The 23,893-nt window shown below is 41.9% G+C and overlaps 1 protein-coding gene across 1 annotated transcript in view; it reads left to right on the top strand.

Annotated features, from left to right (window-relative positions):
* The window catches only part of LOC123457447 (zinc finger protein 420-like), a 127,973-nt gene extending 125,550 nt beyond the window's left edge, over nucleotides 1-2,423 (top strand). Inside the window, exon 6 of the mRNA XM_045141352.1 lies at nucleotides 1,897-2,423. Coding sequence (XP_044997287.1) covers nucleotides 1,897-2,423 — 527 coding nt within the window. The remainder of the gene's footprint in view (nucleotides 1-1,896) is intronic.
* Nucleotides 2,424-23,893: the final 21,470 nt, after the last annotated feature.

A 23,893-nucleotide genomic window follows, 5' to 3' on the forward strand; every position in this document is an offset into this window, starting at 1 on the left:
ACCTCTAAGAACAGCTGCTCCAGGTATCCTGAAACCAGTGTTACCCATCTACCTGGGTGGGGTTTCATCAAAGAAAAAATACCTCCCCAAACCATGGCTACACACTGATGTACATTGTCTTACACACAGGCCACAGAGAATAGAGAGATTGAGACAGATAGGAGGAACCAAAAGGAACAGGTAGAGGCTGGAAGGATGGTATAGCAATTAAGGTGTTTGTCTGCAAAGGCAAAGGACCAAGGTTCAATTCCCCATGATATATGTAAACCAGATGCACAAAGTGGAACATGCATCTGGAGTTCATTTGCAGAGGCAGAAAGCCCTGGTGTGCCCATTCTTTCTGTCTGTCACTCTCTCAAATAAACAAAACTTATTTTTTTAAAGGGACAGGTCGCTGGAGGTTGGTTGTTCATGTATTTACATGTCAGTACTTAGAAGGTAGATGTTAGAGGATTTCTGCAAGCTTCAGGCATGCCTGGGCTATACAGTGAGTTCCAGATCCATCTTGACAATAGAATGTGACACTGCCTGAGGAGAAGAAAGGAAAAGCAAACAGGGAGAGGTTACAGGGAGAAATATACAGACACAGGGGGATCCAGAGATATAGGGGAGCACACGTGCCTCCCTGGGTAGGATTAGGGTCCATGCCTCATTTCTCTGACCCTGAGTATCCCAAGCCTCCTACTTTGATCTCTGTCCATCAGTAAAAAGGATTCAACCCCAGCTGTAGCCCTGTCCATAGGGAACGTCAGGAAAGTCCCAAGATTTATACCTTTGCATCAGGGAGAACATGCTTCTGTCCAACCTCCCCTGTTCCTGTGCTTCTTAATCATGTGCGAAGCCAGCTGGACTGCTCTCCACCAGCCAAGCCATCCCAGGTGTGGTATGGGAAGTGAGAAGGCAGAGAGCACCAATGTAACCCTAAACCCCAATGCCTAGTCTTCAGCTCTAACTGTACCCTACTGATGTATCTTACTAAGTCTCCATGTCTCCCAGGATCTCCTCATCTGGCTCCAATTCGCTAATTTCACAGGACCCACGTTGTGTTTTTAAGACTCTATGGGAGAGAAATATTTAGCACCTCACCACTGCCAAGCAAGATCAAAGTGAGTCCCACGGTAATGTCCACACACAGGGAATTGGCTGAGAAGGGGTGTGCCTATATAACATGAGCCAGTAAAGAAGTACATGGTGTCTGGATTCCAAATCATGTCTGAGTGATGCTAAGGCCTAAAAGAAATGCATCCTGAGGATGAGGTCATGGTGAGAAATCCACAAACACTGGGGAAACATGAGCCAGTCATTACAGAGTGCAAGGTGGATACTGCTCCCATGCCTGGAGTTGCACAGTCAGATAATCACAGAGATGAAAAAGAAATCAGAGGTTAAGTGAGAGACAACTAGATATACAGAACCAGAGGCTCAGGGAGAACTCTGGAAGTGTGATGGCCTTGCAAGTTTTGGTGCTAAATCCCTGGGGACAGGGTAGCACTGGGTCTAAAAATCCAGGGTATATAATGGTGAGCCACCCAGAGAGGTCCAGACTACCAGGGCCATTATCCACCTGGCTGACAACAGTTCCTTTAACTCAGCCAGAAATAAGGCACAAGGTAAAACTACCCTTTCTGGCTGTTCCATGCCCAAATGTCCTTCAGGATTCATGGACATGATCCATGGCCCTGTGCACCAGGTCTAACAACACAATAGCCCCAGAGCCAGCAATCTAGGTCCTCCACAAGTGTCACCTGAAGCCTTCTCCAGAGCCTGCCATCCCTGTAGCATTGTGGATCCTGCTGGCCTCCAGCGCTCCTCAGGTGGCAGCACATCATGAGGACACAAGCCTAGGCATATGTGGCACAGATTTGGAGGTTTAAGCTCCCACCTATGGACTCAAAGGCTGCACACACTCCAGGACAGAGCTGCTCAGAGAGCTCTACAGCCAGTCTGTGTACAGGGAAGAACCGGATGTGCAGGGGAGGGACAGAACACCCATGTTACTAGAGCCTCTGCCCTTGTTAAACAGCTGGAGGGAAGAGCACACAATAGCCCAAAGTGTGCACTCAAGCCTGGGGACCCCGGAATGGAAGATGGAGAGCCATGGCTGCCATTGTGATCTGCTTCTTACAGATATATTCCCCACCCTGAATGAGGACATAACTCTCACCATTTCTGACTTCCTGAACATTGCTCGTCTACCTTCCCCAATCTATGAAGCACAGAAGTACAGGCCACAGAGTATATATATGACTCAAACTCCAGAGAAAGAAATGATTGTGGTGCAGATCCAAGGTGTTGTACAGGTAGGGTGCTCAGACACAAAGGTCTTGGATTGCAGAAGTTCACACCCTGCTCAGTCAGTGTGCCTGATTGGACAGTGTATTCCATTGGACAGTGCTCCAAGCCCCAACCCCTCAAGACGATGACTGACAGTAGATGGCAGGAAAACAGGGGCAAATAAAAACACATCCACAAATTCTAAGCCACAGGGACTGCTTCTCAGGTGTAATTTCAGCATTTGGGAGGCTGACTCCTAAGTGCTTGGATTAAAGGCATGCACCATCATGCCCAGCCTAGCATTTACAGTTTTGAGCAAGCAACCTGATCATGGAAATGGGTGAAATCCACTAAAACAACTCTAGTTGTAATCACAACTTCCAAACACTTTTACTAGTAATATAACCTCTCTAGTACCTTTAAAATTTCTGGCAGATGGATTTATCACCATGGTTAACCTTACATCATCCATGTAATTGTTCTTGTGCTTTGGGGCATGCAATTGTATATCTTTGAAAACATTTTCCTTGGAGGTGGAGATTTGCTGGAGGAAGTGTGTCACTGGAAGTTGAGCCTTGAGGGTCTATATACCAGCCTCACTTCCTCTTCACCTCTGCTTCCTAACTATGACTACAATGTGACCAGGCCTGCTCCTGCTGCCATGCTTTCCCCTTCATGTTGGAACTGCAAATCACAAAAAAAAAAAACTTTCCTTCTGTTTTTTAAATTGCTTTCTGTCAAAAAATGTGGTTGCAGTGATGATTAGAGAATTAACATATCAGTCAATAACAAACTTATTACAGTTGGGTGTGGTGGCACATGCCTTTATCCAAGCACACTGGAGGCAGAGGTTGTGGATTACAGTGAGTTTGAGGCCACCCTGAGATTCCATAGTGAACTACAGGTCAGCCTGGCCTACAGCAAGACCATGCAATGAAACAAAATCCCCAAAAACTCATTATATTTTAATCTTATGTCAATATCTTTCTGAAGAATAGCTGCTGAAAAACAACTATATGATTTTGAGCTTAACCATGGTCTAAATAGAGTGTTTAATATCACATCTGGACTTTAAAATATGCAAAATACAAATAATTATAAATAATTTTCCAGGCATGGTGGTGCACGCCTTTAATCCCAGCACTCGGGAGGCAGAGGTAGGTGTATTGCCAAGAGTTCGAGGCCAGCCTGGGACAACAAAGTGAATTCCAGGTCAGCCTGGGCTACAGTGAGACCCTATCCTATTTCGCTTTGAAATAAATAAATAAAAATAACAACTTTTTTTTAAAAAATATAAGAGAGAAGAGTTCTACTGGTCAAGTCTGGACAACCTAATATCAAAATGACAGGGATGGATAGATTGCACAGTGGTTAAAGGTGCTTGCTTGCAAAGCCTCCTACCACTGCAAAGGAACTCAAGATGCATGTACCACTTTGTACACCGGCTTTACATGGGTAATGGGGAATCAAACCCAGGATAGCAGGCTTTGCAAAGGGGAACCTTTAATCACTGAGCCCTCTCTTCAGCCCCTAAAATTGGTTTCTTTTCTTTTCTTTTTTGGTTTTTCAAGGTAGGGTCTCACTCTGGCCCAGATTGACCTGGAATTCACTATGGAGCCTCAGGGTGGCCTTGAGCTCACAGCAATCCCCCTACCTCTGCCTCCAGAGTGCTGGGATTAAAGGCATGCGCCACCACGCCCGGCCTAAAATTATTTTCTAAAGAGTTATAAAATAAATCAAAACAATAGAAGCAAGAAGTACACAAAATAGAACAGAAAAATTAAAATAGTTCATAGTTCCACTAAGCTTTCTTCTTTTTCTTACCCACCTGTAATTCCTTATGAGCCACTTCATTGTGAAGAGTGGACACTTTCTGAGGCAGAGATTCACTCTAGCTGTAACCTGGAATTCACTGCAATCATCTTGCTACAGGTATAAAAATATTGGGATTGAACATGTGACCTACCCTACCCAGTTATTTAACTTTTAATCATAGTAATTTCTGTAATTTTGTCATCTTTTTATTTTAGTTACTTTTTAATATTTATATTTCATATTGACAACATATGTATGTACAGACAACAAACCATGGTATTTCCCTCCCCACCCCCACTTTTCCCTTCATAACTCTACTCTCCCTCATATCCCCTCCCTCTCTCCGCTAGTCTCTTTTAATTTGATGTCATTATCTTTTTCTCCTGTTTTGAGGCTCATGTGTAGGTATTGCTGGGCACTGCAAGGTCTTGGATATCGAGGCCAAATTCTGTCTGGACAGTTGTATGTAAGGAATGGTACCCTTCCTTTGGCCCTTACATTCTTTCTGCCACCTCTTCTGCAATGGACTCTGAGCCTTGGAGAAAATGAGATGCTTCAGTGCTGGATACTCCTCCATCCCTTCTTCTCAGCACTATGTTGCCTTTTGGGCCATCCCAATGGTCATTGCCATCTGAAAAGAGAATCTTCTCTAACCAGAAGTGAGAGTAGCAATAAGATATGAATATGAACATTAAGTATAGTGCTTCCAGGGCAATTTTGTGAAATATATGCATTTACCCAGAGAAGAGCAGGCTTTATACCTCTAAGGCTCATGACCTCCCCTGCCATAGGCTTTTGATTAGGTTTTCAGTGCCAGGCATATATTCCCTCCCATAGAGTAGCCCTTCAGTCTAATTAGAGAGCAGTTGGTTTCCCCCAGAGCAGACATGCCACTACTGCACTCATTCAGTCATTTGGCCTGTCTGGCCAAACTTGAGGCTTCCAGTGTCCACTGTTTTCACCGCTGATGACTTCTGTTTCTTATAAGGCTGCATACAGTGTAGGTTTTTTCAGCTTTCAGTTGGCTGGGCTATAGGGATAAAAATTTCTGCTCAGCACCAGCTTGATTTCTCACTGAATTTGCCACTCACACATGTGAAGTCTTCAGCAATAGGGTCTTACCATCTCTTTCTCACAGGAAACCAAGAGTCTTGGCAATAGCTTGTAATGTTTTGGTGGCAACAGGGCCAACAATTCACTGGAAGGTATCCCATCCCTGGAACTGAAAATTTTCTAGTAAAAAGATATGGTTTTTGTATGTGTCATTATTCAAGAAATTATTTTCATATGTCTTATTCAGAATATCTTGAATTTTGATTGACCCTCCCCCCAACCTTCTTTTCTACAATCTCTTCCCCTGATCTTGCTTAGGCCTTTGCCCCTCCTTGTAATTTGTTCTTCTACTTACATGTATACATTGCCATCCTCTTAAGACTGTCCTTATCCTCACTCCCTGATGGCCTTTTTCTAGCTTATGGTCCTCTGCTGCTGATTTATTTTATTTAATTAACCTGGTTTCCTGTGTTCTCTTTCAGAAGTTTATTTTCTTCTTTAACTCCTTTGTTTTCTTCTTTGATTCCCTTCATTTATTCTCTGATTTCTTTGAGGATAGATACCATCATTTTCTTGAAATATTTTTCAGGCATTTCATCTAAAACAGTCTCATTGGGGATCATTTCTGAAGGATTTACAGATTTTGGTGGAACTATATTGTCTTGATTCTTTGAGTTTCTTGTATTATATTGTAGCAACTTTTGCATCCTGAATTGATTGGACGCTTGAGATTTCTGCTTGGCTGCAGTGTTCCCATTCATGGCAATCCACCTCTATATACCCTCGGGATATGAGTTCAAGGTGCCAGGTGTAGCTCTTGTGCCCCAATCAAGTCACAGAAGTAATCCTAAGTGTTGAGTTTGCCTACTAGGCTAGTGGACTGGGTGGAATAATTTACGAGCAAATTCTAAACTTTAACCGAGTAACATACACAATCAATTAAAAAACAGCACAAAGTATGCAATTGTGGGGATTAAAACAAACAGACAGTCATATAAAGCCAAAATCCCTAAGGGTGTGTGTTGTTTTACACCCTTAATCTTGTCAGCTGGTTGATAGAGATTTCTGTTCTGAATTGTGTTCCAGGTTTACTGATATGAATCATACCCTGCCCCCAATAATGACAGAAGCAAAAAACAAAGGCCATATATATATACACACAGACACACACACACACACACATATATATATATACACACACATACACACACACACACACACACGCACACACATACACACAAATATATGAAAACTTTGTTGGGAATTTCATCTAAAACAGTTTCATTGGTGATCATTTCTGATGGAAATTGCCTTGATTCTATGAGTTTCTTGTGCTATAATGTAGCGAATGAATGAATATGAGGGAGTTAGGAGCATATTTAATAAATTTATATATGATATTTGAGAAAATCTTTCAAATAAGAAACCGTATGATAAATAATACATAGACACTTTCACCTCTTATACATAATGAATGCTCTCAGTAAGTAACCTGAGGAAAACTTTAGTGCCAAAACCCACACAGCAGTTACCAATGCATATGCAGGTGTGAAGGGATATGAACATCCCCTAAATGTAATTTCTGTTTTCACCAAGCTGTCCTGTTTTGGTTCTCACCCTTTCATAATTTAAATGAATATTCCTGTATAGATGAAGGTGTTTTATTAAAGCTTCTTGGATTTCCAGGTACCTGGCTGGAGGAATTGTCACATCAAGGATCCTAGGGTCCAGCCTTATGGTGTTTGTTTCTGTGGGTGGATCAGAATTCCAATCTGAAGGCATGCAATATTCTTGAGTTCTGCCATTCGAGTTGCTAAAGTGTGCTTGTCTGTGCAGATGGTAGTGTGGCTTTTGGCTTTTCACAGCTGCGATGATAATGTACATAATGTACTTTGAAATTGCTGAGTGTATTGGAGTGTATGTATGACTGTGTATGTGGAGGTTAGAGGGCAATCTTCCCCAGCAGTTCTTGCCTTTGACCTTGTCTGTTGTAGGGCCTCATTGTTCACCACTGAATTCTCCAGGAAAGGTGATTGATGAGCTTTCAGAGGGCTCTCATGTCTCCACCTGCCCTCTGCAGTAGGCATGCAGAGATTATAAAAAGCCCAGCACTGCTATATTTGGGGTCTTTATCCACTGAGCAATCTCACCAGCCTCCTGAAATTTCGTTTTTGAGTTAAAGCCATATTGAATCCATTTTTTAAAAATTCTCATCTATCTAGAGACTTTAGCCCCCAAAATAACTTACAATATGATTAGTGAATGATAATATAAAAGTAAATCTAAATATGTCACAAAATAAAATAAATGTCTATGCCTTGTATAAGGGAATTATTCTAATGGAATCTTGAGCCAAGGGTCAGATGTACTATACTCCCTTCTTTGCCTACATCCACTCTGAATGATGTTATCCACACCTAGGGTCTCAAAAGACATTAAAATGTTGAAGTCCCTGAAACATATCCTAGCTTGGCACTCTCTACCGAATGGCAGATTTCAGAATGGACACGCTCATCTGCTGATAACTGAAACAGGGCATTTATTAACAGTTGTCCCTTGGTAGATCACTTGCCTGGTATGTGTCTGGTACAGGATTTGATCATTGGCCCCAAACACAGGCGCGCGCACACACACACGCACACACACACTCCTCTATCCCCCATTTGCTCCTCAAGTATGCTCTATTTAATACAATGCTCCCCTCTCTTCACTTTAGTGTATTCATTTCAGACAACCTGATTTATTTTTATGAAGCCCCTTCTCAAATCCCTTATCAGTTTGGCACATGCTTAACATACATTTTTCTAGTTCAGCCATTCAAATGGTACATCCAGGCTGGAGGTCTTGCTCGGTGGTGGATTCCTTGTCTGCCTAGGATGTGTGAAGGAATGGATTCATGAACAAGTTCCCAGGAAAACAAAAAGCAATGACTACATTAAACATTTTATATAGCTGATTGAATGTTTAGAAAGTCTATGCTACTGGAAAACTGGTCTGTTACAGGTTTGTACCCAATTTTGTTAGGTCATGTTCAGTCTTATAAATAGGCATTCATATCCAACCTCAGTGTTTGATCTATCATTCTCATTACTATCAGGTAAAATTCTTCTTGGAATGTTCAAACAAATGTCTTATGTTCCACCAACCCATAGGCTTAGGAGGGCATCACAAAGCACCCGAGACCTCTACTCTTCTCTTCTTTGTAAATACTTCCTTCATGTTTCCATGAATGTATTTAAAATGCCTAGATGTATAACTTTCTTGATTCTATTATTATAAAGTAAAGGGGCTACTTGCAATTGGAGACATGCACTGACTTTTTCTTTCATTTTGTGAGGGAAGTCAATGAAAAATTGCAAGTGGCCATCCTAGGAACAATCTCAAGACAGGTCCTATCCTCAATCTGATGAAACAAGCAAGAGAGCACAGCCAGAGTGGGGAAAAATTTCAAATGTTCAGAGTGGGCTGGGCTGTCCTCTTCCTCACAGCATAAGCATAGGAGTGATAATGGAAAGATAGAGACATGATGTTTTATGTAAAAGCACCTGAACACACTGGTGTTGTTTTGTCCTGTGTTAGCTTTTGATCTAGAAATATCCAAACAGAGATTGAGAGGAATGCAAGGGTCATTGACCTTGGTGTATATGAAACCCTTTCTACATGAAGAGAAGAGTCCATAAGTAGACAAATAGACATTACCACCATAAATCTCAGAGGCATGACTGAGTACTACACCAAAAAAATTGAAGTGATTGCCTTTGTTTCCTCTCTTATATTTAATCTGTTAGCTACAGATAAAATACATTTCTCAGAGAAAAATCCTTTGTTATCCCAAAGTTTTAGCTCTCACAATGGCACACAGATTTAAGGTTGAATTCCTGTCTTTGCTCACTGTCCACTGAATGGCAGATATCAAGGATTGAATTCTTGTTTCAGAAACACAGGATTACTGACATAGATGACCAGTCAAAGGGGTGAGAGGAAAATGATGGGAAAAAGACTTCATGATTTGTCCCACACAAAGCCAATGTCTCATGCATTAGACCTTCAAGAGATAGATGCATCAGAGCCCTGGGCATTGTCTCTGCTTCCCAGACAGTCTGTGCTTGGATTCCTGAGTACCCACCTGGTTATCCTTCCTCCATCCACATTACCATGATCACCACACCACAGTTCTGAGAAGGATCAACCCAGCACCAATTCCCAGAATTGGGAAGGTGGGTTGAAAATGGTCACTCACCTTTCACATGGCATGTGCCTCTCCTCCTAAGAAGCCAAAACCACACCTGCCTACTTCTATCCTGGTGGCAGGAATCCCACAGACTCCATGCCCTGTGTCTGGTCCTTCAGATTCCATTGCCAATTCAGAGTGCCATCTCCAGAATAGAAGCCCAGGGCCCCTCCTCAGGGTGTCCTCACTGTGAGAAATGGGGTGATGAATTTGTTTGGTTTTGGAACTCTGCCCACTGAATGTCTCCTCCTTCCTGTCCGGTGTCTGGGGAGCCAGTCCATGCAGGTAATGTTCATGTGGGCCCGTTACATCATATTTGGGCTGCATGATTCAGGCCACCTTCTTTGCTATATAACAGAAATGGCATCCTTGTTCAGGGAACTTTCATATGTGCCAATGTAGGCCATTTAGTGGGGATCACACATCCATATCAATTGTCGAGGTTTTACGTGTGATACAGGCTTCAATGCATACTTTTAAAATATTTATTTTTATTTTTATTTATTTACTTGAGAGAGGGACAGAAAGAGGCAAAGAGACAGAGAGAGATAATGAGATACCAGGACCTCCAGCCACTGCAAATAAACTCCATACCCATGTCTCACCTTTGCATTTGGCTTAGGTCCATGCTGGGGAATTGAAATTGTATCCTTTGACTTTATAGGCAAGCATGTTAACCATAAAGTCAACACTCCAGCCCTCAACACATGTTCAATAAAGGAATAAATAAAATAATTTGAGGTGGGTTGTATTGCTTGATTTTATGAATGAAGAGAATACCATTAGGATATATGAAACTGTTATGGAAATCACATGTTAAAATAAAATTTAAAGGTGGAAATTGAACTATTTTTTTTCCAGTGCCACTTAAACCAATCTACTTTAAGGTTCTGTCTAGAATGCCAGCTTTTTAGCTTTGACTGAAAAATCAAACACTTACTGAATACAAGAGTGGACATAATGGGACTGGAGAGACAGTTTAGTAGTTAAGGCACTTGTCTGCAAAGCAGAAGGACCTATGTTCAACTCCCCAAAGCCCACATAACCCGGATACACAAGGAAGCACATGTGTCTAGAGGTCATTTGCAGTGGCTGGAGGTCCTGTCATGCCCGTTCTTTCTCTCTATCTTCCTGTTTCTCTCTCTTTCTCTAATAAATAAACAATAAAATAATTTTAGATAGTACACAAAATGAATGTTCTTTTCAAAATCAGCATTAAAGTATCTTTCATAATGAAGTTAAGCCAGAAAAGCACTAGGCTTTCCTGGTTTAATGATTCACTTTTTAGTTTATTTTAAGAATATTACTGCATTTTGACTCTGGAGTGGGTAGTGCTGAGAACAGCAGAACCAAAACAATCCAGGAGTCATCACTGGCCATTTTACACATGTAATTCTGTGAAATGTTACAACAAACAAATAAGCAACAAAACATACATGCTTGTAATAATTCAGGTCTGCATTATTGCTACTGAAGTGATAAATGTAGTATTAAAATGAGGAAGAAGAAAAAAAGTAAAAGCCCACAGTTGTCTGGGTCTTCCTAGTTTTGAGGAAACTGGAAGATGATTCAGCAATTACTAATGCAACCAGCATACCCACAGGTTTAGAGGTCAGGTTGGGTTTACAGTGATCTAAAAGGAACAGTAAGACTTTCCTATTCTCTGCATCCACACCAGCATCTTGTCTTTTTGATAACATACTTTTATTTGGGTAAAAGACCAGGTCACTGCAGTTGGGATGTTATCTGGAGATTGATAATGTAGAACAAATTGTCATGCTTGTTTTATATCTTCTGTAAAGAATTAACTATTTTGGTCTTTTGTGCAGTTTATAATCATGGTTTATTTTTCAAGTTTTAAATGAAAGAATGTTAATGAGAGGTCTGGCGAGCTAGAGGTATTTCCTTGCTAGCTTAAGAGGTTATGTTCAATTCCCCACTATCCACATAAAGGCAGAGGCACACAGCACACCCACTCCAAGGCAATGAGAAGTGGTGGCAGGAGAACCCAGAAGCTTGCAGGCCAGCAAGAGTGGTGCACATGAAGCAGCAAAAACAAGCACACATCACACCCAGTAAAACAAGGGCAATCTTATGTCAAGTGAAGTGGAAGTTGTCCTCAGACCTCCATGATTACTCTGTGGCATACACATGCCCATTCACACATAAGATACTTGAATCACATTAGTTTTCTCTTTAATGTCATTATCTTCTAAATTCCTATGCATACCCTAAATACCACATTTACCAACCAATGTGAACATGTCATTCAAATAAGAGATTAGGCATCTCTGTGCCTCTAATTCCCTGATCTTCCTTTCAATTTATTAACTAAATTATTCTTCCAATCCTGAAGTGTAAGGATTTTCCTGTCACCAGCCTGATCCTCCCAAACTGTCATCTCGTCACAGGTCTCATGATGTCTCTAATGCTCTCTACCTGCCTATCACCATGGGAACCTTATGTAGACAACCTTTCTCAAATTACAGTGAGTTTATTGAACTCAGGACTCTCCCCATTTTGTTAATCACACTTAGTAATGCTCTATTTCAATTTGTCACATCCCAAAAGTGTCTAGCATTTTGAGTTATGGCCAGAGGCCGGCAAGGCCAAGACTTCATCTACTGTCCTTCCTGCTTTTTCTTTCTAGCATTTCATACCTAACAGTGTTGGTTTTCATCTTCTTCTCCCATCCACAGAACAATGAAGGCAATGTGGAGAGATCCTGACAATCTTGGGCTGTGCTGGAGCTGGGTGTTGGCCTCAGCAGTGCCCGTCACCTGGGATCCTCACAGTGCCACCCAGGGTGCCCCCTTGGTTGTGACTCTCCTACCTGCTGCTGAGTGGCTTCACTCTCACATGGACAGTCAAGACTACCTGCTTGTTCCACATCCTGCTGGATAGACGCCCAGGAAAATGAAGTCTGCTGCTACCTCCACCCAGCTTGTGCTGCCTTTAAGTTTTCAGTTTCCTTACATCTCTGGTTGAACAGCAGCATTGTGACATCACAGTCACAAGCTTTTTCACCTGCCAGGGGAGGTGGCAGAGGCTGGAACCGACAACTCTTCAGGAGAGGAGGACACTTGTATACTGAATAGGATGGAGCACTTTGGAGCAGACATGTTGTAGCTCACGGAGTTTGTGCCCCCCCCCCACAACCACCCATAGAGCAGTTAGATGCAGGGGTTCCTGGTGCCTGGGGTACAGCTGTACTGGAGCAGGGACATTGCAGTTCACAGAGCTTGTGTACCCCTTGTGGTGGTTTGATTCAGGTGTCCCCCATAAACTTAGGTGTTCTGAATGCTAGGTTCCCAGCTGATGGATATTTGGGAATTAATGCCTCCTGGAGGGAGTGTATTGTTGGGGGCGGGCTTATGGTCTTTATAGCCAGTTTCCCCATGCCAGTGTTTGGCACACCCTCTGTTGCTGTGGTCCATCTTCTGTTGGCCAGGGGGTGATGTCCACCCTCTGCTCATGCCATCGTTTTCCCCTGCCATCGTGGAGCTTCCCCTCGAGCCTGTAAGCCAAATAAACCTCTTTTTCCCAGAAGCTGCTCTTGGTTGGGTGATTTCTACCAGCAATGCGAACCGGACTGCAACACCCCTTTACTCAGAGAGCAGATGTGTGGACTCCTGGGGCCTGAGGAGGATTCATGGGTCAGATTGGCTCCTGGCCAGAAGAGCCCACATGCCCGCTATGTGTGCCCGACAACACTATGTTTACCGCATAGGGATTGACTGCACTCAGGCCTGGGTTCTGCAGCCCTGCCCTGCTTCCCTTATCCATCCATCTGTCCTTCCTTCCTTTCTCCCTTTTCTCCTCTTTCCTTCAATTGTTCTCCCTTTTACTTTATCCCCTCCTTTCTTTCTCACTCTATTTCCTCTTTTCTTCTAGTCTTCTCCTCCCTTCCCCCTCTTTTCTCCTTTCCTTCTGTTCTTTCATCATTTCTTCCTTCTGTCTCTCTATTCTTGTCCTCTTTTTTCTTCATTCTATTCATCATCCTTTTCCCATCTTTTCTCCCTTATTCATTTCTTCTTCCCTTTACTCTCCTCCGTTTACCCTCTTTTTCCTTCTTTCCTTTCTTTTCCTTCCCTTTTCCCATTTTTCTCCATTTCTTCCATCCCTGTTTGTTGGAGACCACTGTCATCTCTTAATGTTACTGACAGCATAATTGCACAAAAGTAAATGTGTATGCCAATGCAAGTTAAGAAATGCACTGCTCCTCACTCAAATTATGCAAAAAGTAAAGTGAAATCCTAACCATAGGCCTGCAAGCTCTGGTTACTGTAGCCAAATATCTTCCTAGAAAACAAAGCTGTTATATTAAAACCACATGCTATAAAATCAAGCAAGTTATCTCAAGACAATTTGTATTATTTCAAAGTCATAATTTGTGATGCGTACATAAGCTTGTTGTGACACATGCACAAACCTAATAAAAACACTGTAGGGCAAGATTCAGTGACTCTCATCCCAGTTGTGACATAGAGCCCATTGTTCCCCCTCTTCTGCATGTCTAATGGATTGTGTGAGTTTCTTTGTGCAGGCATTGCAGTCCCACTTCTAGGCCATGAACCCTGTACCATTGGCCACAGCACCACTTCCCTTCCCATCCTTTATTTCTCCCTCCGCTCTCCTTTCTGCCCTTGTGTTTTGAGACAGAATCTCTATATAGTCTAGACTAGCCTTGAACTCTTGACCCTCCTACTTCAGCCCACCACTGGGAAAACATGGGTGCATAAAACTCAGTTTTCAGGGGGAGTATGTGTGCATGGGGATGCATGTTTTTGTGTATTTTTACACTTTTTTTGTGCACACATGTATGTGTAGACTACAGGACAATGCCTTCTTCAATTGCTCTCCGCTTTATTTTTTTAGTCATTTTTTGAGACAAGCTCTCTCACAGAGACCTGAAACTCTCCAATTCAACTAAACTAGCTAGCCAGCAAGCAAACCCCAGGAATCTTCCTGAATCTACTTCATCAGGGCTTGTATTGTGGGGACAAGCCAGCACTCCTAGCTTTTACCTGGGTGTTAGGGGTCTGAACTCAGTTCCCCATGCTTGTATGGCAGACACCTTATCCACTGAACCATCTCCCCAGCCTACCCAAGAGCCTTATTTCTGCACAGAAAGGGACATAAATGTCCTAACACATTGGTTGGAGGCTGGCAATGTGGTGAGATGGAGCGAGACCATGAATCCCCAGTGTCACTGTCAGGAGCATTCAGTCAAGGATGACACAGCCGCCTACAGGATAACGAAGGGCCAGGGTAACTGTGCTTTCCCAGAGTGTCCCCCCAGGATAACCTATCCAGTGTTCTCTCTCATGACAGTCACCTCTGCTAGGAACTTCAACAAAGGATTTCTCTCTCCTCTTTAACTCTTGTATATTAGTTATGTTTTTCCCCAATTTATTACTGGGCACTGATCTGTAACCCCCACTTCCAGCTTGGGGCTACCATCCACAATGAGCTTTTGATCAGAGAAACCTACAAGGTTTCCCAAAACAATGACGGACTTCTGTCAGAGTACTTGATATGCTGAAGACTCTGTACGCAGCTGACACGTAAAATGGAGTGGCATGGCTGGAAGCCAGGAGAGAGTCATTCCCCCGACAGTCAGCATGTCTAGTGCCAGAAGGTGCTACATGGGCGACTGGGCAAAAAGACCAATATCTGTCCATGCAACTCATTGTCTAACCTAATTAGCAACAAATAACCTGATGTGATGCCCACTTAAGTGCAATAGTGGCACGCAGCCATGGTGGGGAACCAACTGCTCTTGATTTGGCTAACTGATCCCCTCAGTGGTATGAGACCCATAGCTGGAGCTGGGAAACAAGTCAGAGCCATACCCAAACATAAGCCCACTCTCCAATATCAAGCTACCATCAATCGTGGGCTACAAGAGGGCCTATACCTATCAAACTGTTTATCACAAAAGTTAAGTGTTATCTCAATTTTCCAGGTGCTAACTTACTCTCCGTTGGAGAATCTGCTTTCCTTTTTCAGATAGATGCAGATCCTAAGGAGAGAGCTGCCCCGACATACCTCAAAAGGGGCCCGACTGAAACTAAGGACAATTGGCGAAACAAGCAAGGGTGATGTTTTCCTGATGAACCGGATACCAGCACAAAGGGGAAGGAGACCAACACAGAGAAAAATCAACTCCTACCAAATCAGAGAGCCAGAGCCTCAGAGGCCCCCAACACCTCAGCACTGAAGCAGACCAAAAATGAACCCAACATGGCTCAGGGAAATTTTGCAGAAGAGGGGGCGGAAAGAATGTCAGAGTCACATGTTGGGTCATGATATGCAGAGACATTTATCATACCAATAACTGTGGGCTAACTCCACAATGCACGACCCATTTACATCAACAAGGAGGGTCCAATGGGAGGGGGTAGATCATGGATGAGCCTAAACAATGGTACCATACTGCCTGTATTTGCTGAAAAGAAAAGTAATAAATTAAATTAAGAAAAACAAACAAACAAACAAAAAAAGGATTTCTTTTTGTGACAATCATCCTCAATAGCCAACAAGATCCTGTTGCATGACTTGGTGGTTTGCTGGTATTTACTGAATTTTCCAGAAAAAAAGAAAAGCCTCATCTCTGATAAATATTCTATATGTCTGACTGACTGATTAGAATGTCAGTGACTGTGGGGAGTTAGAATGTTGCAAGTCTAGTGGCAAGTGATCTTGTGTTATCTTTGTTTCTTAAGTAGCCACTTATTGCCAGTCTCTGTGCGTGACCTAACATCCTATGATACTATATAAATCCATTTGTAATATGCATCAGAACCCTAGCTTCCACCAACTGAAGGCTAAGAATGTTATCTCAAATATCTCTCACATAAAGAAATGAAAATGAAATAAAACATATCAACTCACATACCTGACTGTAGCTTATATGGTAGCCATCCTGAGTTCCTGTTCAAGTCAGAAGTAGTGACTTGTAGATTGTGGTGTTCCTTTTTATTGTTTCTTACTTGTGTGTATAAGACATGAGACAGGGAGAGAGGAAAGAAAGGAAGAGATAGAGGTGAGAAAGCAACGATTATGACATGCCTTCTCTTGAAAAAAAACAAACAAACATTTATTTGTTCACTTAAGAGAAAGTGAGAGAGAGGAAGAGTCAGATAGACAGAGAGAATCAGTGTGTCAGGGCCTCCAGGCACTAAAAATAAACTCCAGTGGCATGTACTACCATGTACATCTGGCTTTACCTGGGTACTGGGGAATTGAACCTGGGTCATTAGGATTTATAGGCAAGCTGAACTTAACTGCTGAACCATCTCTCCAGCCCATGATATTTCCCTTCTTATAAAGATATTTTGTCATATAATGATCTATAATAGTCACAATTTCAGTTTTGAATGTGGAAGTTTAGTAGGTACACAGCATGGAATAGTCACAGAATACCAAGAATCAGACAATGAATAAAACATCAAGATGGGCACTGAATGACATCCATTAGAAATGTCTGGAGTGGGCTGGAGAGATGGATCCATGGTTAAGGTACTTGATGGCAGTGTCTAATGTTCCAGGTTTGATTCCCTAGTACCCAGATACAGCTTGATGTATAAAGCCATGCATGTATCTGGAATTCATTTGCAGTGGCTGAAGGCTCTGGCACACCCATTCTTGCTCACTTGCACTTTCTCTCTCTCTCCATACAAATAAATAAAGTAAAATAAGGGCCAGAATGATGGCTTAGTGGTTAAAGTGCTTGCCAATGAAGCCAAAGGATCCGGCTTTAATGCTCCAGTAAACATATATGCCAGATTGACAAGGTGGCATGTGCATCTGGAGTCGGTTTGCAGTGGCTAGAGGTAAGACACACTCATTCCCATTCTCTTTCTCTGCTTGCAAATAAGTAAACAAAATTAAAAAAATATATATATATGTACAAGCAGAGAGAATGGATTTATCAGAACCTCCAGCTGCTGCAAACAAACTGCAGATGCATGAGTCACTTTGTGCATCTGGATTCAGTTGGGCACTGGGAATTGAACTGGGGTTGTTAAACTTTGCAGGCAAGTGTCTTAAGCACCCACCCATCTCTCTCTAACCCTCTCACACATTATTTTTCTCACACACATTTTTTGATAGCCTTCCTCTTATCTTTCCTCAAATTCCAACATAGACTTCCATGGCCTTTGCCGAAAACATGCTGAATTTACATTTCCCCTTCAGAGGCAGTATTCAGGGAATTTTAGATAAAATCATGAAGTAATACATATATGACACAGGTATCAATTTCATTCATAAGTAAGGGCTATGAAGTCATCTTTTATGAGTGACTAAGTATCTCATTGCCTCTGTGTATTCTGAAAGTATTTCCATGTCCTGAAAAAAAATAACTCTGAACCAGAAATATAATTGTCTGACTATATATGTATGTATGTATGTGTTTGACTCAAGTTGTATTTTATTCTAAAAGCTTTTGTTCTGTGTTTTGGATTGAAATATGAAACCAGGAATTCATTCTAAATCAGTACCAATGTTGTTCTTCATGTGCAATGTGTTTCAACTTGAAATTTTGATAGAGGGCTGGAGAGATTGCTCAGTGGTTAAGGCACTTACCTGCAAAGTCTAACAACCCAGGTTCAATTCCCCAGCACTGATGTAAAGCAGCTGCACAAAGTGACACATGCATTGGGAGTTTGTTTGCAGTAGCTACAGGTGCTGGTGTGCCCATGTTCTCTCTCTGTGTCTATTTCCCTTTCTCCATACAAATAATAAATAAGAATTTTTTTTTAAAAAAACAGCTAGGTATGGTGGCACACACCTTTAATTGCAGTATTGAGGAGGCATAGGTAGGAGAACTGGCCGTGAGCTTGAGGGCAGCATGAGACTACATAGTGAATTCTAGGTCAGCATGGGCTAGTGAGGAAAAAAATAAAATAAATAAACTAATGAATTAATTGATTTAATTAAAATAAATTTTGATTGGAAAAAATCCTGATAGAAAGTAACCCCTGGAGAGGAGTTAAAAATCTCACAACTCTCATGCTAGAGGGATGACTTACAAGTTGAGATGCTTAGGATCCAGGTTTGATTCCTGAGGACCCACATAAGCCAGATGCACAAGGGGGATCATGCATCTGGATTTTGTTTGCAGGGCTTGAGGCCCTGGCATGCCCATTCTCCCTCCCCCCCCCGCCCCCGCAGTGAAAAATAATGAAAATAAATCTCAAGACTCTCTCAAATGAGAACAGTGAGAACAGGCTGCTTCAAAATCTGTCATGTCTACTAGCTTCTTGCATGTGCTTTCTACATCAGCACCAGGCTGTAGGGCTTGAATCTGAATCCAAAACACACTTGATGGAAACTTAAACTATGTGTCCACAACTGAATGTCATTCAGAAATGAGGAGATGTCGGGAGATGATTGAGTTTAGATGTGGTGATGGTGGTAAAGTCCCCATGATGGCTTTCACTAATAGCTTTACAAAAAGAAGCTCAAGCTATCAAGCTTGCTCTGTTTTACCACAGAATATCCCTTTCACGAACGCAACACAGCAAGAAAGCTTGCAACCAGAGTTCAGCAGATTGGTGCTCGTGGCCTGAGGATTTCCCAGTCTCCAAAATCAAGAGTAAAAAACAAATGTCTACCATTTATTGATTAATTGACCTCATTTATTTTGTTACAACAGAAAGAGGGCTAAGCCCCACCCCAACTGTACAGATAGATTCTAACTTGATGTTCACACTTCTATCTGCCTCTCATTCAAAATACAACCTGGTATATCTTTTTTTTTTAATGTAAATCTGGGGTCGGAGAGATTGCTCAGTGGTTAATGCACTTGCCTGCAAAGCCTATGGGCCCAGGTTTGATTCCGCAGGACCCACATAAAGTCAGATGCACAAGGTGGTGCATGTGTCTGAAGCTTCTTTGCAGTGGCTAGGGGCCCTGATGCACCCATTCTCTCTCTCTGTCAAATAAATAAATTATGTCTATATCTATATCATCTATATCTGTATCTTTCTATACAAGTGGATGTTATGTTATTGACCAATTATCAAAACAAATAACTTCCCATATTTCTTTGAAGGATGTCCAAAGCTTTTGCCTGGACTTCCAGAATAAGTTTTAGGGAACCCTCCGGTTCAGCCCCAGTCTCCCGATGTGGCATATTTTCTACACAAGTACCATGTCCTCTTATTTCTGAGATGTCCCCTGTGATGTGACACTTGCAGAAAATTCTCTCTCCCCCAATCCTCCTGTTTATCACTCAGTCCCACCTACATCATATAGAAGTTCAATTTCATTTCCTGAACTCCCAGTGTTTTCTATGTATTTCCTCCAAATGCATCTTGATTTATTCATTGATTAGAGAGAAAGAGGCCCATATATAGACAGAATAGGTGTGTCAGGGCCAACAGCCACTGCAGACAAACTCTAGACACAGATACCACTTTGTGCATCTAGCTTTATGTGGGTACTGAATAATCAAACCTGAGTCATAAGGCTTCACAGTTAATTACCTTAACTGCTGTGCCATCTCTCCACTCCTCCAAATGCATCCTCATCACTGGCAATCCTATTATTTTTTTAATTTAACTATTAGTTTTTTTTTCAGCAAATACAGGCAGTTTCGTACCATTGTTTAGGCTCATCCATGACCTACCCTCTCCCCACGGCCCCTCCTTGTTGATGTATTATTGGTATGATAAACGTCTCTGCATATCATGACCCAACATGTGACTCTGACATGTTACCCAGCTCTCCTGCGAACCCCAGCCCCACTGCCACTACACACACCCTTGTCTGTTTTCTAAGATTAGAAAATATATGGATCTCCAAGGAAGTTGTCATCCTTCAGTCCTGAACACATACATAAGCATATTGTTGTCTCAACACCAAATTCAACCTATTGACCACTTACATAAGGATAACAGTGAGATTTTGGAAATACTATGTAAGCTACACATCCAGAAGACAAAAGAAATCCATCAATCAAGCAAATATAGGGGGTGGATACTTTACATGATAAGCTTTCTGTAACAATAGAAGGGCTAGTGGATTGTGATGGTGCATGCCTTTAATCACAGCACTAGAGAGGCAGAGAGGAGGACTGCCATTAGTTTGAGGCCACCCTGAGACTACAGAATGAACTCCAGGTCAGCCTGTCCTAGAGTGAGACCCTACCTTTAAAACTCCCCCTCCAAAAAAAGGGGGGGCTGGAGAGATGGTATAGTACTTACTGCAGTTGCCTGCAAAGACTAATGACCTGAGTGCTGGAGAGATGGCTTATCAGTTAAGCGGTTGCCTGTGAAGCCTAAGGACCCAGGTTCAATTCCCTAGTACCCATGTATGGTAATTTGAATAGATGGTCCCCAACATATTCAGTGTTTGATTAGTTTGTAGCTTGCATCTGCAGTCACCTGGCTGAAGGCAGTGTCATTGGGAAAACCTTAAGGTGTGGTGGTAGGTTTGAAATTCCAATCCAGAGATATGCAAAGTGCTTAGTTCTGCCTAGAGTTCTTGAAGTGTGCTGTGTGGTGAGACTTTTAGCTTGTGCCTTTCTTCTCTGTGTCTGGTGCTGTGAAAGCAGGCCAGCTTCTTCTGCCATTATGGAACTTCCCATGGATGTGTAAGCTTCAATAAATATCTCTTCCTCTATAACTGTGCCTGGTCTGGAACAAGGTGGTGCACATGACTAGAGTTCTCTTGCAGTGGCTGGAGACCTTGGCATGCCCACCCTCTCTCTCTCTGTCTCCTTCTCTCTCTTCATATATATAATATATACAAATAAAAGATTTTAAAAGATAGAATTGAAAATTATGAAGGAAGATATGGATATTAATTCTGGACCCACACTCACACATGTATTTACATACTCACACATGTACACACACACACACACACACACTAGCACCAGAAGCTATGCACATGGTAATGAGCGACTATGCCTTACTATGGCCCTGAATGATAATGTTTTGTTTGTTTTTTTGCAAGGTAGGGTCTCACTATAGCACAGACTGACTAGAATTCATTCTGTAGTCTCAGACTGGCCTCAAACTCATGGCCAAAAACACCATACCTCTGTCTCCCGAGTGTTGGAATTAAAGGCATGTTCCACCACACCAGGCTATGAATGAGAGTCTTGTGTAAAGTGATGCATGAATAAAAACTACCACCCATTAGGATAGCAAGCAAAATATCTGCCAAAATATTGGAGGTGAGAGAGGTAGCCAGGCAGTTGGCATTCAGAGCTGAGCTCCTGGTTAACTGAGAAATGGATGAGTAAGGGCCACAGCCATGATGCTCATCACAGTGTGATGCAGTCATATTTTGCAAGAGGCATGCAAAGATCGGCATGGTTTCACCACCAAATAAAATATAAATAAGATCTCTGCTGAAAAGTGGGGACAGACTGTCATGTTTTATTAGAAACAATTTGAAAAGTAGTAATTTGAGTAATTACTAAAATACTGTGATTTTTCTCCCAATAAAGCATTATGTCACATTACATAAAAATGTCACTTGTTGCTTTCCCCTTTTAATATTTAACATATGTACTGTACAAGTTTAAATAATCCAACTTTCTATTTACTGCTGAATTAATTCTTCATGTGAAAATCAGCTGTCATGCCTCTTGGAGTTTTTTATTTGTTTCATTTCTTGTTATATTTCAAGCACTGAAAGTTTCTTTCACACTCTGCCAATGTTTTCTTTTTAATTTTTTAAATTTTATTTATTTGACAGAGAAGAAGATATGAGAGAAAGAGAGAGACAGAGAGAGAATATGGGTATACCAGGCCCTGCAGCCACTGCAAATGAACTCCAGAAGCATGAAACACCTTGTGCAACTGGCTTACGTGGGTCCTCGGGAATCAACCCTAGGTTGTTAGGCTTTGCAGGCCAAGGCCTTAACTTTTTAGCCATCTCTCCAGCACCACTCTACAAATGTTTTCTATATTCGAGCAAAGTTTTCTCCCTGTTTTCAAACTATTCTTCTCCCCTCTCTTCTCTCCCCCTCCTCCCCTTGCCTTCCCTTCCTTTACAGTCATCTGTCCTCCTTCAGTCTTGGTTTTCCTTCACTTCCATAAGCTACACTAGCTGAAGGATTTTGATCTTCTGTATGGATAAAGAAAACTGTTTGCTGCTCCAATTCTCAGATGACTTAAATAATATTTTATTTTTATTTATTTGATAGAGAAAGAGGAAAGGAGAGAGAAAATGAATGGGCACACCAGGACCTCTAGCCACTGCAAATGAACTAAAGATGCATGCATCCTTTTGAGCTCCTAGCTAATGTGCGTCTTGGGGAATTGAACCTGAATTCTTTGGCTTTGCAGGCACATTCCCAAACAGTTAAGCCACCCCTCCAGCCTAACTTTTTAAATTATGTATATTTTTGAATTTTATTTATTTATGAGGGAAAGAGAAAAATGGGTGTGCCAGGACCTCCAGCCACTGCAAACAAACTCCAGCTGCATGTGTCACCTTGTGCATCTGTTTGGCATGGGTACAGGGGAATCAAAACTGGGGCCTTAAGCTTTGCAGGCAAGCTCCTTAACAGCTAAGCCATCTCCCAGTCCAATGACTTATTGTTTTAAATCACATAGCCTCTCTGACAAGGGCTGTGAGAAGTAACTATCACCAATGCATTCCCCACTACACTGAAGTGCTTAAAAGACCTTTTGATTTTACATGACAGTTGCTAACATATTGTTGGATCAATGCTGCTATTTTTCTAAACAGCTATAAACTGACACTGGATGCCACAGAGAATATAGTTTCATGACTGACATTGTTATTGTGCATTTATTTAATGCCACATGTATTATGTGCATGTATGTGTACATGCATGCTGGCTCACGTGCAGGTGGGAAGGCTAGATGCTGGCATTAGTTACCTTCCTCGCTTGCTTTCCAGTTGTGGTAGCTTGAGTGTTTGCTTCCTAATAGATTCAAGGTTTATTATTGAAGAATTTCAGGACCCCTGGAAACTACATAGTGAATTCCATGTCAGCCTGAGCTAAAGTGAGACCCTACCTCAAAAAACAAAACAAACATATTTTTAAACAAGAGGGGGCTGGAGACGTAGCTTAGCAGTTAATGTGCCAGCCAAGGAAGCCTAAGGACCCAGGTTTGATTGCCTAGTTACACATAAGCCAGATGCACATGTGATACATGCACCTGGAGTTTGTTTGCAGTGGGTGGAGGCCCTGGCATGCCTATTCTGTCTCTCTCTCTCTCAAATAAAAATAAATCCATTTAAAACATTAAAGAGAACAACAATAGGGGGCTGTAGAGATGGCTTATCAGTTAAGGCATTTGACTATGAAGCCTAAGGATACAGATTCAATGGAAAGCCCGATCACAAGGTGGCACATGTGTATGGAGTTTGTTTGCAGTGGCTGGAGGCCATGAAATGACCATTCTCCATGTATATATCTGTCTTAAATAAATAAGTAAATACATATATTTAATTTAAGGAAAGAGGATTCAGTCAGCTTCTTCCACACCAGGACCCCTCATTGTGTGTGCACTGTTTTGAGTT

The sequence above is a fragment of the Jaculus jaculus genome, unplaced genomic scaffold (assembly GCF_020740685.1).
Source record: "Jaculus jaculus isolate mJacJac1 unplaced genomic scaffold, mJacJac1.mat.Y.cur mat_scaffold_50_1_766167_arrow_ctg1, whole genome shotgun sequence".
NCBI classification, from domain to species: Eukaryota; Metazoa; Chordata; class Mammalia; order Rodentia; family Dipodidae; genus Jaculus; species Jaculus jaculus.